Source organism: Periplaneta americana, chromosome 16, assembly GCF_040183065.1.
Source record: "Periplaneta americana isolate PAMFEO1 chromosome 16, P.americana_PAMFEO1_priV1, whole genome shotgun sequence".
Lineage (NCBI taxonomy): Eukaryota > Metazoa > Arthropoda > Insecta > Blattodea > Blattidae > Periplaneta > Periplaneta americana.
In genome coordinates, this window is record NC_091132.1 from 114,538,889 (window position 1) to 114,558,564 (window position 19,676).

The window sequence follows — 19,676 nt, forward strand, 5'->3', positions numbered from 1 at the left end:
AATCTTTTGTTTTCGAACACTGGACAACGAAACAAAAGGTGATTCACAGTCTGCTCTTCCTCACAGATACATAAATAGCCATTGTCCTTATGCAATTTAAATCGTTCTAGGTAAGCTCCAAATTTCCCATGATCCGATAAAAATTGTGTTAATATAAAATCTGGTATAATTTGGTTGCTATTTAAGCGGGTGTCGACGCTAGGAAAGAAGATTTCTCTCGTAACTGAACCCTTTGTACTGCATAGCCACTGATTGTTCCACCTATTCATTATGTGCTCATTTATTTTTCTTTTTGCATATGAATAAGGACACAGACTATAGCTCAAATTTAAGTTCGAAACTGCAGCACTCTGTGCCAGTTCATCAGCCCTTTCATTTCCTGCTGTTCCACTGTGTCCTCGCACCCATGAGAAACAAATGTGTTTGCCGCAATGTATTACATTTCTTCTAATTTCCACTGCCAGAGGATTTAAGTTAAACTTATTATCTATAGATTTGAGGGCTGTTTGTGAATCACTGTAGATGCAACAATTGTAATTATTAAGTTTAGTCCATATCAGTGCCTCATTAATAGCTAATAATTCAGCTTGCACAATGGAGCATCTAGGTGAAAGTTTGTTCCTCTGTGTGTACACTTCTTGGCCGTTGCAATATGCAACAAAAGCGCATCCAACCTGATCAGTAGCACCTTCTTTAGATATTTTTGATCCATCTGTAAAGATCTGTACATTGTGGTTTCTCATGCATCTAGTGTATTTGACGAAGTCGTGAAAATAACCTGGATGTCCGGATGTTAAGAAATGGGCCGGTTTCTCAACCTCAATCTTTAGAAGTGTATCCTCATATGTGTGCTCCTTTCGAAGTAGTGTAAGTTCTGCTTTAGCTGTTCCAGTCAAGTATAAGGGCTCGATACCTGCAATCACTAACACCGCCTCCGTAGATATGGTTCTATATGCTTTTATGATGCGCAAAACGAAACCCCGTTGGATTTGTATTAATTTATTCTGGGCCCAACACATACTGAAGCATTTTCGAAAAGCTGAAGCGCAATATAGCACTAAAGGTTCCACTGCTCCTCTATATATAATTCTTAACACACTTGGGTTTAGTCCCCACGTTGGTCGTGATGCAAAGGCCAGCCTGTTAAGAAGTGTATTGGATTTAGCAGCTAGATATTCAAGATGGGGTCTGAATGTCAAGTGCTTATCAAGGATTACACCTAAGTAAGACATCTGATCAATTAATTTTATATTTTCTTGATTCATTTTTATTAATGGCAGCATGATTTTGCGTTTCCTTGTGACCATCATAGCTGTTGTTTTCCGAGGATTGAATTGAAGCTTATTTTCACAACCCCACTGATACAGGCCACCTAATGCTAAATTGGTATTTGAGGTCAGAATCGGTATAGTTTTGGCTTTACACATTAATAAAGCATCGTCCGCATATGCGAACAATTGGCACCCTTCAAGAAGGGTCTTTTCGAGCATATTATCATATAGAATGTTCCAAAAAATTGGGCTGCACACATCCCTGAGGACATCCTTTGTTAATGCTTTTCGTGACAGTGGTGCTTCCTATTTGTAGTTGTACTCTACGTCTACTGAAGTAATTCTGAATTAAGACATATAAATCATTTGGACACTTCTTCCTTTTTAGTTGGTGCAGAATTTTAGGCCACCATGCGTTATCAAAAGTGCCCATGATGTCCAGTGATATTAATATTCCTATTTCTTTTCTATCGAGAACGTCTTGTGCCCATTGTGTAACAGCTAGTACAGCGTCTTCCGTTGATTTGCTAGGTGTGTAGCTGGTTCTTATATAAATGGTACTTTATTCTGTCGTTGAGGAGTTTCTCTAAGACTTTTCCCATTACAGGTAAAAGAGAAATGGGTCGGAATGATTTGATGCTAAATCTGTGTTTAGTGTGAGGTTTAGGTATGAGTTTCGCCACAGCCCTTTTCCAGATATCAGGAAAAGTTCTTAATTCCAAACATTTATTGTATAGACTAAAAAATAGATTTGGAGTACTTTTGAAAGCGTTTTTAATAATGTTTGCCGAAATTCCGTCCCACCCTGGGGCCTTGCTGTCGTTTTGGCTCATGATAATGTTGTCTATTTCTTGACATGAAAATGGGACATCATCTTCAGTATAAGGAGGAAAAATTGAGTCGCACCAAATGGTTTTTTGAATGTCGTTGTCCTGAGTGTCATCTGGGAAGAAATTTTGTGTGAATGTGGTAGCGGTTTCTAATGCCATAGTTGTGTATCAGTGTTGGGTTTTGATTGTTGTAAGTACATTATTGTGATTTTGAGGTTTACGACAGATTCTATACACTACGTCCCATGGATTTTTGCTTGTTTGCATAGAGCATAATTCCTTCCAGCACTTGAATTTAGCCTCCTTCATTTTGGTTTTGTATTCTTTTAAAAGGCTCCTATACACAGATTCATATCTCGGAAGAAGAGCAACACATTTACACCTATTAAGTCTTCTGTACGAGGCCAGGACCCTTTTCCTTAGTAAATCTAAGTCTCTATTCCACCAGTAATTTTTTGCTGGTTTCTGTGATAATTTTGGCAAATGCTTTTCGCAAACGTAAATTATTCTATTTGTAATAAGAGATGTCGTTTCATTTAGCTTGCGCCCATTGTTAACATGAGAGAGGTCACAGTATTTCCCCATATCTCTTACTATAGCCCTTTGTAAGTGAGTCCATTTGACATTTTTAGTTTTGTATTTTCGCGATAAATAACTGGCTGCCGATAAGGTAGTGTTGTTCACATTATTGCACAATGTAATAATTATTAATTCATGATCAGAGAATGTTGGAGCTTCATAATATAAAATGGTTTTACAATTAACTACATATTAAAGCCAAGGGAACTATAATTGTTATCAAAATACATAAAATGGCCGCACAAAGTGTGAATTTAATATTATTTTGTAAGCAAAGAGATTTATGATCATTGACAAAGAATATATTACTCGATGCTGCTGCCACCTACAGGCAAATTACTTGAAAAAAAGCGTCAAATCAGATAATTTCAAAATATCAGGCATACAAGTCACGAAAAGGAGGACATCTTTTTATTATTTTTAATCTGTCCGGACCCCGGACAAAGGCCTGAAAGAAGGACATGTCCGGATAAAAGAGGACGTCTGGTCACCCTAGTCCTGCCAGAACCAAGGACCCCCAGTAGAGTGTCTCCCTTCGTAGAGTCTTACATACACAGCATAAATTTATTGATGTGAAGTATTTTGAGTGCAAATTCTTTGAATGCATCCCTTAAAGAATGCTTCCAGGAAAATGGAAAATGAAACCTTTAACACAGTGGAACATTTTATTGGAAAAGTAGACTATGTCAGGTGTATTTTCAATTAAGACATTTTCGACTATGAAATCTTACGGTCACAGAGGAACATGAGTGTGACTGCTCCACTGTCCTTCTGAGCACAGAGGGAGTACTGCAGTTAGTTCTAAGATAACTGGACTGAAAAGTTTAGTATAATATGTATGCAAATGCATCATTTTTAAAATACTTAGAGCCTCGATATGACCATAAAATGCAGAATACTCCACAGAATTGCTATAGGCTACATCATTATCTCATTTTTCATTTGCAGTTACCTTCTTGTGCTTAGTAGGGCAGTGCAATGTTGTGTATAGAATTGAGAACGGACATAACAAAGGCTATAAATGCCAAAGAGAACAACCCTAGAAAACAGGGCTTTCTTCTGCAGCTAATCATGTAATATACATTTTGAAGCTAGTTCAAAGTAAAATAAGGAAATTGTACCAGAACAATGCAAGGAGTCCATAATCGTACCTATCTTTAAGAAGGGGGACTAACTGCAGTAATATCACTTTTGTTGACGTCATACAAAATTTTGTCAAATATTCTTCTGAGAAGATTAACTCCATATGTAGATGAAATTATTGGGGATCATCAGTGTGGTTTTAGGCATAATAGATCAACTATTGACCAGATATTTTGTATTCGACAGATAATGGAGAAAAATGGGAGTATAATAGTACAATGCATCAGTTATTCATAGATTTCAAAAAGGCATATGACTTGGTTGAGAGAGAAGTTTTATATGATATTCTTATTGAATTTGGTATTCCCAAGAAACTAGTTCGATTAATTAAAATGTGTCTCAGTGAAACATACAGCAGAGTTCGTATAGGTCAGTTTCTGTCAGATGCTTTTCCAATTCACTGTGCGCTAAAGCAAGGAGATGCATTATCACCTTTACTTTTTAACTTTGCTCTAGAGTATGCCATTAGCAAAGTCCAGGATAACAGAGAGGGTTTGGAATTGAATGGGTTACATCAGCTGCTTGTCTATGCGGATGACGTGAATATGTTAAGAGAAAATCTACAAATGATTAGGTAAAACACGGGAATTTTACTGGAAGCAAGTAAAGAGATAGGTTTGGAAGTAAATCCCGAAAAGACAAAGTATATGATTATGTCTCGTGACGAGAATATTGTACGAAATGGAAATATAAAAATTGAAAATTTATCTTTTGAAGAGGTGGAGAAGTTCAAATATCTTGGAGCAACAGTAACAAATATAAATGATACTCGGGAGGAAATTAAACACAGGATAAATATGGGAAATGCCTGTTATTATTCGGTTGAGAAGCTTTTGTCATCTAGTCTTCTGTCAAAAAATCTGAAAGTTAGAATTTATAAAACAGTTATATTACCGGTTGTTCTGTATGGTTGTGAAACTTGGACACTCACTTTGAGAGAGGAACATAGGTTAAGGGTGTTTGAGAATAAGGTGCTTAGGAAAATATTTGGGGCTAAGAGGGATGAAGTTACAGGAGAATGGAGAAAGTTACACAATACAGAACTGCACGCATTGTATTCTTCACCTGATATAATTAGGAACATTAAATCCAGATGTTTGAGATGGGCAGGGCATGTAGCATGTATGGGCGAATCCAGAAATGCATATAGATTGTTAGTTGGGAGGCCGGAGGGAAAAAGACCTTTAGGGAAGCCGAAACGTAGATGGGAAGATAATATTAAAATGGATTTGAGGGAGGTGGGATATGATGATAGAGACTGGATTAATCTTGCTCAGGATAGGGACCAATGGCGGACTTATGTGAGGGTGGCAATGAACCTCCGGGTTCCTTAAAAGCCAGTAAGTAAGTAAGTTCAAAGTAAAATTACAGTGAGACGTATCATTTTTCTTAGTGGATTGAGCCAAGGGCATAGACTCTTTTTTTTTCATCATCATCATATCCCTCACGTATTAGACCCTACAGGATCTGTTACGGTCTCATGCCAGCGCTTTCGTGGTCTTCCCAATTTCCTCTTTCCTCGTGGTATATAAGTAAGAATCTGTTTAGGCCATCTAGTGCGATCCATCCTTTTGACATGTTTTTTCCACTGAAGTGGCTATTGTTGAACAAAATTAACTATAGGATCCATTTTGAGTTCCTGCAATATGTCCACATTTTTACGGTGTTCCAGCAAAGAGCATCCCGCTGTTCGTCTCATGAACCTCATTTCCGCTGTTGTCAGCCTTTGCTCATCAGCTTTTCTGATTGTCCATGCCTCGCTACCGTAAGTGAGGACTGGTCGAGCTAGTGTTTTATATACCTTTAGCCTTGTATGTTTCTGAACATGGGAGGATTTGAAGACGGCGTTAATGACGCCAGTGATTTTTATAAATTTACATATTTTGTTTGACATATCTTCATCAGTGATGTAAGAGAGGTTATAACCTAAATAGTTAAATGAATTAAGACGTTCAATTAAAGTATTATTTATCATGATCTTACTTGGAATTGGGTTCTCTCCCGAAAATGCCATGACTTTTGTTTTCTCTTTTGAGATTTCCATATTGAAATCAGAGGCTATTATTTGCAAATTATAAATGGCTCTTTGTAAAGCATCCTCTATTTTAGCGATAATAACCTGATCGTCGGCAAACATTAGTGTATCGAGAACTGTGTTGCGATTAATTTGAATTCCAGCATGATGACTTTGCCTCCAAATGTATAAAATATGGTTCATATATATAATAAACAACAGAGGGGAAAGACCGCACCCTTGTCTAACACCTTGGTTGATGGAAGTCCAGCTAGTAGTTCCGCGTTCCGTTCTTATGGCAATTTCATTTTGTTGATATAAATTATAAATGGAGAGAATGATTTGGTTTGGCACATTATCATAGCGTAAAATCTCTAAAAGTTTATTTCTATCAACTCTATCAAAAGCTTTTATGAAATCAATAAAAGCTAAGTGGGTTGGAATATTAAATTCTCTGTGCTTTTCAATTAAAATCTTCATGGTGAAATAGCTGTCACAACATGATCTTCCTTTTCGGAATCCATTCTGTTCTTCAGTGATTTTGTCTTCGTAAAGATGTGATAGTTTATTTTTGATTATGGCTGTATAGATCTTATATCCAGAATTGAGAAGACTTATACCCCTGTAATTTTCACATAGTTTTTTGTTTCCTTTCTTATAAATGGGTACTACAATGGCTTTTTGCCAACTTTCTGGGGGGTTTAATCCTGCCCATATATTGTTTAAGAAATATAAAAATCGATAGGTAAATTCTTCTCCAGTGTATTTAAAAAGCTCGAAATTTAAATTATCTTCGCCTGGGGCTTTCCCGTTTTTTAAACGTTTATATACTTCAATGAGTTCATCATAAGTAATAATATCTGTTGTGTTGTTGTTGGAATTCTTTAATGTAAGAGAGATGTTTTTGTGAAACCATATATTTTTAAAGTAAGCAAGTAGAGATTCGTTAGGAGTAGGGTTTATAACAACATTTTCTTTTATCTCCGAATTTATTTTCTTTAAAATTTTGAAAGTTTTGGGTCTTGGTAATGTTAAATCTCTTTCTAATCTTGAGATGAAATCACTCCATTTCTCTCAGTGTCGCTTTCTTGTTTCCCATTTTGCAATTGCTCTCTTTCTTTTATAATCAATTTCATCTTCAAGTTTTTTTGTTTGCAAAAATCGGAGATATGCTTCTCGCTTATCATTTATCACCTTCTTGATATCCTCATCCCTTTTCAGTATGCCTCTTTTTCTCTTCTGCTTAATATTTTTACGCCAATACTTTCAAATGCAGCCTTTTTCAAAATATCTGTTAAGTTGTTCCATTCTTCCTCTATATTATCCGAGATTTTGATTTTTTGAAGATATTCCTTTATGCGACATTCATAAAGCCATTTAATACTATCATCTCTCAATAAGTCTACTTTAAAAGTAAGCCTATTGCTTTCTTGCTTGAAATTTTTAATATTTCTTTTATGCCATGGTGCTGGTATTCTAATAGGGAATACAATTAAATAATGATCTGTCTCTAATTCAGGACCTTTACAAGCTTTGAATCTAAAATGAAACTAAACAATTTTTGATTACAAATGACATAGTCAATAATAGATTGTGATCCTCTTGCATGCCATGTATATGTGTGTATATTTTTGTGTTTAAAGAAAGAATTCATTACTTTTAGGTCATTGTAAATCACAAAATCTCGTAGTCTTTGTCCATTATTATTACAAGTTGTTTCGCCGTGTTTTCCAATGTGCCCTCTAACTTCATTATTACCAATTCTTGCATTGAAATCCCCTAATAAAAGTAACATGTCTGATTTATTAACTTTATTGATGATGATTTGTACTTTATTGTAAAACAACTGACTATTATCTTCATCTGCTTCCACAGGTGCATAGGTGCCTATTACTGTCATAAAACCTCTTCTAAGTTTAATTCGAACTTCTATTAATCTTTCATTCCAAAATTTATAATAATCAATAGAGGAGCGTAGTGATTTATGAATCATTAAGATAACCCCAGCTCTTGCTCTTTCTTGTCTATTAACACCACTGTATAATTGAATATAGTTATTTGTTTCTTTCGATCCGTTTTATTTTCTTTTTGTTTCACTAATTGCTGCAATTTTGATACCTTTTTTTGCTGAAATGTCATCAAGCTGATCGTAGAGTTCCTATGGATAGGTTACAAGCCTGTTGCACAGTAGTCCAGTGGTAGGGCTGCTACCTTAATAACCTTCTGGACAGGCGTTTATATGGCATTTCCTCCATATGTGTTGGAACAGTTATACCACTGTGACTCGGTCCCCAGAGCCTCGTCTGTTTAGGAACAGGTTGCACCACGTGAAGGTGAGGTTGGGAATTAGGTAGGAGAGGTAATCTCTTTTTTTTTTTAACTAGACATATTGGCACTTACAGCCTTTTTTTATACCCAGTCTTCATTTGGTGATGTGGTAAAGCTTTTGAAGTTGAAGCTTCCTAAATTCATTAAATTTATAGTCTAATTCTGACGATGCCAGTTTTCCAAAACCACTGCCAAAAGATCTTTTTCTTTTTTGAGAAGATTCATGACATTTTTGGGTTCAACAGTGCCCAAGCGCAGACTTAATCACATAAATACAACTTGTTTGGCTTATAGGTTTAACATTACAAACTTTTATAACTTTCGTTGTATCAGATTCTGATAAAAAAAATTCTTTCATATATGACTAGTACGTCTCTTGAAATTTATTAAATTTATGCTTGCAGCAATGACAAGAATTATCACATGATTATAATGTGCAAAGATGGTGATGTGGACATCACAACAAAAAGTTTTCCGTGTTCTTGGACTGGCTGAAACGAAATCTGTAAAGCATGTACAACGAAATTTTCGTCGTGGATTTAATCTTGGGCGTCACAATGATGTTCCCTCCTGTGTGAGCATTGTGAAATGGGACAGTTACGAGAAACTGACAGTCTTTTGTCTAGCATAGCAAACGAAATCTATCTGCAGAAAATGTGGAAAGGATTTGTACTGCCTTCTTCATCCGAAGAAGCCAATTCGACGCACCAGTGTAGAGCTTGGCATTCCACGGTCCATTGTTCATGATGTAGTTCACTAAAGATTATGTCTATGGGCCTACAAGATTCAGTTATATGCATGTGTGTGGGAAAGTTAACAGACATAATTGTCGTATCTGGGTAGTGAAAATCCTCGTGAGGTCGAAAGAGATTCGCCAAAATTAAATGTGTGATGTGCAATAATGAAAAATAGAATAATAGGCCTCTTTTTATTCGCTGAGAAAACAGTGACAGGAACAAATTATTTGGATATGTTGGAAAATTACGTTGTTTCTCAATTACATCTTGTAACCATTTTCCAGTAAGATAGATTGGAAGAGGGACTGAACCACTTCCTTGGTCAGATATGACCTCATGGGGCTTTTTCCTATGAGGTTTTGTGAAGGACCAAGTGTACAGCACTTCATTTGCGATGAAAGATTTATCAAACCATCGTCAACGTCACACTGCAAATGTTGCTGAATACCTGGATGGATGGAGGTGGAGTATAGGTTGGACATCTATCGGGTCACTGCGGGTGCACATGTTGAAATTATTTGAAATGTATCGTAAATGGTATGACTTTATCAGACAATATTAGTTTTTCATTAAGTATGGTTTACTTTAAAATATATACTCTCTTAAAATCTTAAACCAATAGGCCGGACACAATGTATACATTATACAGGGATAATGCTGAAAAGTGGGATTTGTAAGGCGTTTGTAACGAATTTACGGAGAGAAGTGCAGTCAGAAGAAAAACAATTTTTTTGTGACACACTGTGATACATAATGGTAAGTCAATGCTCTATTATATAAATAAGTCAAGTTTCCAAGTTAATATTTACATAATTGTAAAGTTCTATTTAATTTACTATAACTGGGTAATTATGCAGAACAGCTACACGCAAGAGAATACAGATCATTTCTTTTGTATGGTATGTAGGCTTAGTTACTAGGACTAGACGGCAATTCGGAAGGCGGATGGCTACTAGATGCGCCGTAGCCTGTATGGCATGTGACGTCACAAGCTTTAACAGGAGAACCAATCAGAATCAGTCAGTAACAAGTGCTTCTCGAGTTACTTTGTTCACGTGTGGATGTTTTAAAACATTGAATAAGTAAAACTAACATATACTGTGTGTGTGTGTGTGTGTGTAAGATAAATAAATGGAAGCAGATACTATAAAAAGACAAGTACTGCACAGGCAGGCGCGGGAAATAGTGTTTAAGGTGTATAATTATTTTAAAAACATTAACGAGCAGAACTCTGCCGGACATCATGGTGCTGGCCGCAACGTTCCCAACGCGCAGGAGACGACTGCAGAAGCATGTGGTGTAGGTTTGCGAACCGTGCAAAGAATTATTGTTAGTGAAGGAAACAAATCTTTTAATGTGAGTGGAACTGCCACGTTTCGTTCTCCTGGAAAACATCCTCGTCGTGAAAAAACAGTCTCTGAATTAGATGATTTTAATAAAAGTGTGCTGCGACGTACGGTATTAGAATGTACCTTCAAGAATCTGATGGGACTGATGAGGGAATCAGCAACTTCGATTAAAACCAGGTACTGAACATTTATTAAATCCTAATTTATATTAAATGTGACCGAAATGTGGCAATATAACATGGTACTCGTAGTTATTGTTTTAGGGTATTTAACTAGCTAAAATAATTTGCGCCTAGAAATAGACCTATATACAATTTCTACTTAAATAGTGTATCATTTTTTCTAGTAATACACCGTATACATTTAGTATTAAAATTGTGTGATAACATAATCATAATAATAATAATAGTAATAATAATAATAATAATATTACCGCACATAAAAATCTTAAAACTTGGAATAAGCATTATTAATAGAACATAAGATTTGATAATGTCCTGATCAAAGGTTTGTCATGCTTGCAGTAATCAACGGCTAAGGTCATTATTGTCATTTTAAAATTGAAATTCTCTCCTCAGCTACTTGTATTGCGCGCGCGCGCGCGTGAAGTACGATGTGGGAATGCTGTACATTGCCTTTCTCTCACTATCTGTCTCTCTCGACGCAAACGCTAGCAGCCGACCGCCTTCCGAACTGGCGTCTAGTCTAGAAGGTCTTAAAGGTATAGAGATGAAGTTTTTATTTGGTGGTTGCAATTGGTATTCACAAAAATTATGAAAGAATGTTACCCCTACAAGTAAATGGAACATAGCCCCTGGACCTAGGATGGCTAGACATCCTACATCTCACTGACATGTCCTATATTTCAACTCTTGTGTCTGGGTGTCCTCAGAAAGTGTGAAAATATCCTACATTTAAAGATTTCTGTATTGGTTTTTTAAAATGAAAATTTGGTTTCCGCCCAATAATTTCAACATTAATTTATGAAGTAATCAATAGTTGTCTACTGCTGTGGAATAATGCTTAGTCCGCCTGACCGTGAAACGAGCGGGCCAGGATTCAAATCCGGTTGGAGTTTTTCCGGGGATTTCCCTCAACCAATTGAGGCAGAATTGCTGGGTAACTTTCGGCGTTGGACCTCAGACCCATTTCGCGATCATTAATTCACATATCGTCATCATCCATACCATAGTCAGGGTTAAGTTCACGGTGCGGCGTGCTGTTCTTGTATAAGAGTGCGGTCGTTCGGCTACCCAATCATTCACAGAATAGGAGTGATAGCACAATAAGCCTCAGGCTGCAGTGTAAGCCTTCGGGTTCCTCCTCCGTACAAGAAAAGACAAATGAGAGAAATTATTGATTTTTACGTCATGAAATAAAGTTTGATTAGAATACAGCAGTGGCGTAAGCAGAATTTTGTCAAAGAGGGGTCATTATTAAAATTGTTCACAATTTACATTATCGGTATTTTAAATTTTGTGTATTCTAATAACTTAGAACATATTCTTGAATATCCTATAAAATCTTTGAAACGTAATTTTTTTTTTGACAGCCATTGAATGTGTACCAGTAACAAATTTTAACTTGTGTTTAATTTTCTATAATAAAAAAATGCTTGTGTCATTATTACACTTACACAACAATTACCGGTATAATTATTTTAGTCAACAGTTATTTGTATAATATGATTGGTAAGACACTTTACATAACAGGAAAATCCATGGAAACAATAAAATATATTGAAATATATGTAATTTTTATTTGTTCAAGGGGCGGAGGGGTGGTTCAAACCCTGTAATTCCCCCCCCCCCTCTTGCTTACGTCCCTGATGAATACAGGACTTTTCGCGTCCCACAGAAATTACGGGGACATCGGATACCTCAGCAAAAAAAGGGGACTGTCCCCGGTTTTTTACGGGACATATGGTAAGCTTATTAAGAACTGAATCCAATCCAGAGAAATTAGGAATATCAAAAGAAGGTTACCGATACTGATTTGAATTCGAGTGAAAGGATACTCTTTGAGTTCAATTAAAATTTAAATCATGTAATATAAATATGCATGTTTTGCGATTTTAGAAAGAAATATTTATTTCCCACAGTCGCAATATGTAAGCCTAATATGTTTTGGTGTAAGTTATTTGTCGTTGCTATAGAAATTAAACATGTAACACAAATTTAGTCAGCAAATTATGGCGATTTAAATTCTAGTGTAATTCCCGTAAGCAACGGTAATTAAAGAGCACATCATGGTTTCGATAGATGTATATCGATAGTATGCAGTAGTGGAGGCCAGCTGTTTTCACGGTTATGTTGAGAAGTTTTCATGCTCCCTTGGATGCGAGAAAAATTGTATGGAAGCCGTCAAAAGCTGATAAGTATATTGAACCGACGTTGCGACAGTGTGCCTAGAAGCGAGGTGCTTGATCGTGGAAACATGTTTGTTTCAGACACAAATCTTTTCAGCAGTGATCTGGTGAAGTTGAGTGTTATAAGCAACGAAGGTGGTGTGTGGAATATCGATGCAGCTACAGATATTACTGTAGACAAATTGAAAACAATGGCTCTGTGTCATTTTTATAATCCTTTGGAATGTGTAAAAGTGACTCCTAACTATAAACTTGTTCTAGTATCAGATAAAAGACCTCTGGACAATGACAACTCTGTTTTGCAAGAAGGATTGAGAGACAATGGTGATTATGGTTTAGCTATTGTAGCATTACTTGCATTAATTACGCTCATCTTGCACCTTTATTTTGGTATTGTGGTTTGTTCGGCAAAACTTGTTTTTAATGTTGGGTGGGCCAATACTAATCATCAATTTAATATTTGAAGAATAGGCCTATTTAGAACAGTGCAAAAGGATAATGGGCCTCATATTCATTTGTGCCCTTCTTACCGGGAAAAAATTGGATCCTTCTCTATTCCTCCTCACTCTTCCTCGCCATTATTGACAATTAGCCCCACTGTCAGTGACATGGTAAGTAGAATTTGATGAGGAGATGGACTAGTGACAAGGAGCCCCACTGTCAGTAAGGTTATGTAAGGTTTTATCAGGAGATAGATTAGTGACAAGTAGCCCGATTGTCAGTGATGAGGTTATGTAGGGTTTGATGAGACAGATTAATGACAAGTAACCATTCTGTCAGTGATAAGGTTAGGCAGGATTTGATGAGGAGATCGATCAGCAAAAAGTGCTTCGCCCAAAAAATGACAAAAGTAACGTTTCATCAGGACATAAATTAGTGACAAGTTGCCAGATTGTGCTTGCATACTGCTATTACAATGCCTGCATTCGATATCTAGAGGTCTGTGAATTGTTTTCATTTTGACAATTTTTTTGCATCATTTCTTTATACTTTTCCCCATAACATCTTAAAACGCACTTTTGAATAGCAAAATAACTCGAATCCTTATAGCAATGGCGCACTCAGGAATTTGTCTTGAGCGTAGTCTATTAAAGAATGTTAAGTTACATAAATGCATACACACACATACAAACATACCTTCTTCTATTTTTTTTACAAAACAAAGTCCAGTCTTCTTGGCTTTTTCTTTAGTTTGTTAACAACAACTTGTGGAGAAAGTGATATCACAGTGGATGTCAAATCAAAAGTGTTTACTTTGAGAGGGGGGTCCGGACCTGTTGGACTCCCCCCCCCCCCCCCGACGGTGCACCCTTGCCTTATAGTAACGTGAATAAAAAATCAACTTTTTAAACGAATTTCAGCACTAAGTTACTTGTTTTATTCGCGAAATCTTAACAGTAAATTATTTTGTAAGTAATTTCATAATTCCAGATTGTTTTACGGCACATTTCGTTCCAAGATTTTGTCAACAGATGAATGCAGTCATGTATTAAAATTTATATAAATTGTAAAAACTGAAAATTAATGCTGAAAATGCTGCATGTACCACTCTTATTGTGTTTGATATCTTAAGCCAGGATTATAAAATTTGCATATAATTTAATTTTAAAATAACACCACCAAGCTGGCAGTAACACCAAAATCTTGAAATTTTAAAGCGAATTTTCTTTAAAAAAACACTTTCATGGAACCCTAATAATAACACTTTTCTGAGCCACTGCATTATAGTTTCCTAGTGCAGCTGACGTCACAAAGTCATTTTTCGTAATCTGCCAACAGATCTGATGCAAACTAAGATAATGGAGTTTCTCCTCCTCTTTCAGTATGAATCAGTTTGTGACTTACTAAATAACCTTGTGTCATTAGCTGAAGAGATGTGAATTGCAGTTCATAGTGCTGAACAGAGTCAAGTTTAATGTTATTATATTGTTTTTCTTTATTAATTGATTATTGTTTGTTCTTAATAGATGAACTATTGCTTGTGGAATGTAGACAACCACCTTCTGAAGAGCCTTTCACAGCAGACAGCTCAGGAGGCCCCACTGTTGAAGAAATCAATGCTGCCACCCAAGAAGTTGAAGAGAAAAACACATTGAAATTGCACCCTCCTTTGGAATGCACAGCAGATGTATGTACCGGTATTAAGAAAGTGAGCAGATTTCATTTACGTTTATTGGTTAGCAGTTGGAGATTCTAGACTACTATCAGAAACTTAAAAGTTCTCTGTTGTGTTTATTTTTTCTCGTAGGAAGAGAAAGGAGGAGAATAAGCTTCTTATTTGTAATGAAAGAAAGATATGTAAAATATATTTGTTTTCTTCTTGGCTGCTTGCGTAGCTTATAGAATGAATCTCCAAGTTCTAATGAAAAAATAATACAGTAGAACCCCGATTATCCTTCACCCTATTAACCGATCGTCAGATTATCCGACTGTCTTTCTCTCCCTCTTTTCTTTCTTTCTTTGCTGCGAAAAAAAAGTAGTATTATACCTTATATTATTACTTATTTCTTCTAGAGTGTATTATTACAAGCCTTTACCCTTACATAGTACTACTGCCAGCAAAAAGAACAGTTGCTTGAAGGTGTTTTTCCCAACTTGTAAAATAATCACTACCTGTCTTCAAAGAAATAGTCCCAAGAACTTCTGCATAATTTATAGCAAACCCGTGCAGCATTCAGTCCTTGTCCTACTGTTCGAATGCCCGTACTCTATATTTTCAAAGGAAAATATCTTCCATGGGTATCAAAAGTGTTTTGCTGAGTTTCGAAATAAAACTTCAAATAATTGAGAATTTTGGGAGAAGAGAAACCGTGACTCATTTCACATCAGAATACGAGATTGGCATTAAAACTGTACGCAATTAATGAAAAACAAGGGTAAAGTGTATAAAGTATGTAAATCTATAACAGGAGACTTCTACTATTCCATATTTCCACGAACAAACATCACAAGGAATTTTCTTGGCCCTTATAAACCCATCATTGACAACCGACTTAAATTAGTGAACTTCAGGTCCACTACCTAGCATGTTAAACACAAAACCACGGAGGGAATTACAAAACTGTAATATACACTTAATTATGAAAATATTTTATGGTACGGATTATACGATTTTTTCGATTAATCATCCAGTCCACGCCCTTCATTACCACGGATAATAGAGGTTCTACTGTATTATTAAGAGCATTGTCCAGTAGTTAATACGCATTTTTATTGAGACACAGTTATAATTGCAAGATTCTTGAATGTACAAAAAATGATATAAAACATTTTAACAGCACTGTTGTAGGAAAGTCTAAAGATGAATTTCTATGATTACTGTGCATTTCAAATTCTATGGATTTTGGTTGTGGTGGTGATGATGATGATGATGATGATGATGATGATGGTGGTGGTAACGAGGAGAGGAAGATAGAGATGACGACGATGATGATGGTGATGATGATAACATCAATGACAGTGATGAAGATGATTATTATAGTAAAGGCAGAAGAAGTAGGCGGGTTTTTGGTCTTGTGCGGAAACTACTCATTCCACACTTTCTCTAGCGGTTTATGACCTGAACAAGAACATTGTGCATGAGTGCTGGAGTTCTGCTTACCAGACTAGTGCTCAGAGACAGCAGGTTTGACTCCTCTGTATTTGACTATAAATGTTTCTGTTGTGTATTTTCAGTAATAACGAATTTAAAGATTACAAAAATACCTTAAAGCCATCATGGATATAATTTTGAATGCTTTTGTTGCATAAGACGAGGAATTCATGTTATGAAGAGTCTGTTGGAACAACTTTGTGCCATCTCTATGTATGATGTAGGTCATCCCATATTATTTGCAGATGACACAAGTATAGTAATTACAGCCAATAACTCCAACACATTCCAATCTTCAACAGAGGAAATTCTCTTCAAAATATGTGACTGGTTCTCAGTCAATAAATTGGTATTACATTGTAACAAAACTAAAATAATTCAATTTAAATCCTGTGCAAATTCAACGTCACAAATTTCTAGCGCAATAATTAACAATAGATCCCTATTAGAAACAACAACAACAAAATTTCTTGGCTTAAAAATCGATAATGTGTTGAATTGGAAAAATCATATTAAAGAAATTACCCCCAAACTAAATTCAGCTTGTTTTGCTATTAGATCTATGCAAAAGATAGTAAATATCAAGACCTTAAAAACAATATACTTTGCATACTTCCACTCGGTAATGAGTTTTGGAATAATATTGTGGGGAAATTCCACAGATAGTAACAATATATTTCTATTACAAAAAAGAGTAATTAGAATAATGGTAGGTGCCAAATCTAGGGAATCATGTAGGACTATTTTCAAAAACCTACAAATAATGCCCATGGCTTGTCATTATATCTTTTCATTAATAATCTTCCTCGTATGTAATCGTGAAAACTTTGTAACTAATTCAACAGTTCATAGCATAAATACACGTCAAAAAATGACTTTCATACTCCATCGGGAAGTCTATCGTGTTATCAAAAAGGAATGCGTTATATGGCAGTAATAATTTTTAATAGCATATCTATCGATATAAAAAGTGAAACTCAAAACATAAGATTATTTAGGCCATATTAAAGAAGTACCTAATTTCTCACGCCTTCTATTCTGTAGGTGAATTCATGACATTCAGTAACGCTTCATGAAATTGATACTAAAACTTTTGTGTTGTGCTAGTAGACTATATTGTAAATCTCGTCTGTATATATTTGATCTAGACTGTGACTGTAAATTAAGACTTTATAATAGTATTAAGTTTTTTTACTTATTCCATATTCTAGCTGTAAAGCAATGTATGAATACCATGGAATGTTAATAAATACAATACAATACAGTGATGTAAAACTTGGCGAAATCTTTGTTCTAGTTTCAGAGTGAAATTAGAAAAATTTTGATCTCTCTTGTGGAAGCATCTGCACGTATCCTAACACCAAGTCCAAATGCTGAGGAAGTTTTCGAAGTTATTCGAGAAAGGTTGGATGCAAAAGCAAAAGCAGAACCTGATCCGAGGGCTATTCGCCAGCTCATGGATATGGGTTTCTCTGAGCACGCAGCTTCCAGATCTCTGCGTCTTAACAGGTATGGATAATCATTGTGTAAATACGATTTTCCTAACCCTTGCTGCCAATGTCCATGCAGTGCACAGGCAGGACTTTTTATTGTATGCTGTTTACCCTTCGATCTTCTACTACTGAAGTTTTTACATTGCTGGCTTTGCAGTTATGTTTCTGCAACATACTCATATTTTATCAGAGCAGTATTTTGTTTCAAATTTTTATTATAGATACAGTAATTTTTGTTGATGATGTTCTCAAGTTTGAATATATGAACCTTTCTTAATAAATTTAGCCTTTTGCTAATATATTCCTCCATGACCCAATTGAGAGAATGCATGATTTTGTTTAGGGTGTCATAACAAAATTTAGTATAGTAATTATGAAAGAAGTAGTAGTGGTGGTGGAGGTGGCAGTGGCGGCAGCTGAAAAGGGCGCATGAGCTACTATGGCTATTTGCGCCCTTATCTAAAATTCTTAATAAAACAAAGACATAAATAATATAACAATCAGAGTGCTAAAGGAACTAAAAAGCGTTGTCACGATGAAACGAGGTATACAAATACAGTATACACAAGGTGATTTGTACAGAAACGTAAAAGTGAGCAATTCTACGACCCTAGGTGGTATTCAAAACGAACAAATAAAATAATAAAACAAGACCACTAGAGATAAATTATGTATCACATTTCAAAAACAATAAAATTTTATAAAATATTCGGATGTATAAGGTCCGAAATCTCAACAATATAAAATCAAATATAAAACAAATGTAACCTCCAGATGTAAGGGTCTGAGGGATAAGTAAAACGGGTCAATAAAAAAACGAAATCACATTATCTAGTCCTATATTCGATAAAAAATGTCAGAACTGCATTTGTACAATTAAAATCATTTCCAAGAGCGTCATACTAGTGAAAAATAGGTCATGAACTTTGCATACTTCTTTTGCATAATATATATATATATATATATATATATATATATATATATATATATATATATATATATTTTTATCCAATGCCACCAGGTTGTCTTTCGACATTTCTGGTCTTCTCTCCTGGCTGTGGCTTAGTTGTAACCCACTTCTGAGGTTGGGGCACCTGGAAGGCGGAGTTACATTACCCCGATGATGTGATAGGATGATTATGATAGTGTGGTGCCAGGAGAGGTCTTAAATGTAAACTTAACCCAAATTCCAGACCATGGACGAACACAGGAATAATCCCCTTTAAGGAAAAATTCCTGTGCTGTAACCGGGAATCGAACCCGGGACGTCATGAACTATAGCCAGAAGCTCTGACCACTAGACCATGAGGCTGGTCTGTATAAATAATATAGAATATATTTTCCTTCTTTCAAATTTCTGAATAGAATTAATTACATTTACATAAACATTAACTTTTATTAAAGGTCTTCTTAAAAGCAGCACTTGCTCATGTTGTTGTGTATAGAGAACACCTACCAGATCTAGCTCTGCCACCACAGCCTATACTAACGAGATGGGGTTATGCCAAAATGTGCCAACTATATTACCAAAAGACAAAAACATTGGACCAAAAGTAAAAACTGTACATAATATAAAGACTACGATTGGGACTCCTTGTCTGACATTCTTTTTAAGTGACCAAATTTGAACTCACGAACTTCGACTCTAATAATGAGCATTGCAATCATTTATTCTTCTGTTACTTCGTTATTTCCTTACTATCTCGAATATCTTTAAATAGCCTGTCTATCTGAATATGCATGTTAAATGAAGAATTACCAATCATAAGTCCAATGCATTGCAACTGTATACATATCTATAATTTTGTCGTAGGATGAACCCTAGTGAAGCGTTGGAGTGGCTTCTTGAAAATGGAGGAGAAGAGGAACCTGAAGAGCAAAGGACAGAGGCTGGAAGTGTAGATGCTTCAGCTGCAGTCAGACCTAAAAAACAGCAAGAAGCAGTGCCTAGTACGATAGCTTATCATATTGT

At 35.7% G+C, this 19,676-nt stretch overlaps 1 protein-coding gene across 3 annotated transcripts in view; it reads left to right on the top strand.

Annotated features, from left to right (window-relative positions):
• The first annotated feature begins 12,072 nt into the window (after positions 1–12,072).
• Positions 12,073–19,676, top strand: part of Kpc2 (Kip1 ubiquitination-promoting complex subunit 2) — a 29,290-nt gene continuing 21,686 nt past the window's right edge. Inside the window, exons 1-4 of one of the 3 annotated variants that reach the window (XM_069812835.1) lie at positions 12,073–12,176; positions 14,587–14,768; positions 17,509–17,720; positions 19,518–19,654. In XM_069812835.1, coding sequence (XP_069668936.1) covers positions 12,080–12,176; positions 14,587–14,768; positions 17,509–17,720; positions 19,518–19,654 — 628 coding nt within the window. In that variant the 5' untranslated portion in view covers positions 12,073–12,079. Of the gene's footprint in view, positions 12,177–12,519; positions 12,944–14,586; positions 14,769–17,508; positions 17,721–19,517; positions 19,655–19,676 lie in introns of those variants that run through there. The other 2 variants (XM_069812833.1, XM_069812834.1) reach the window with 2 other exon arrangements.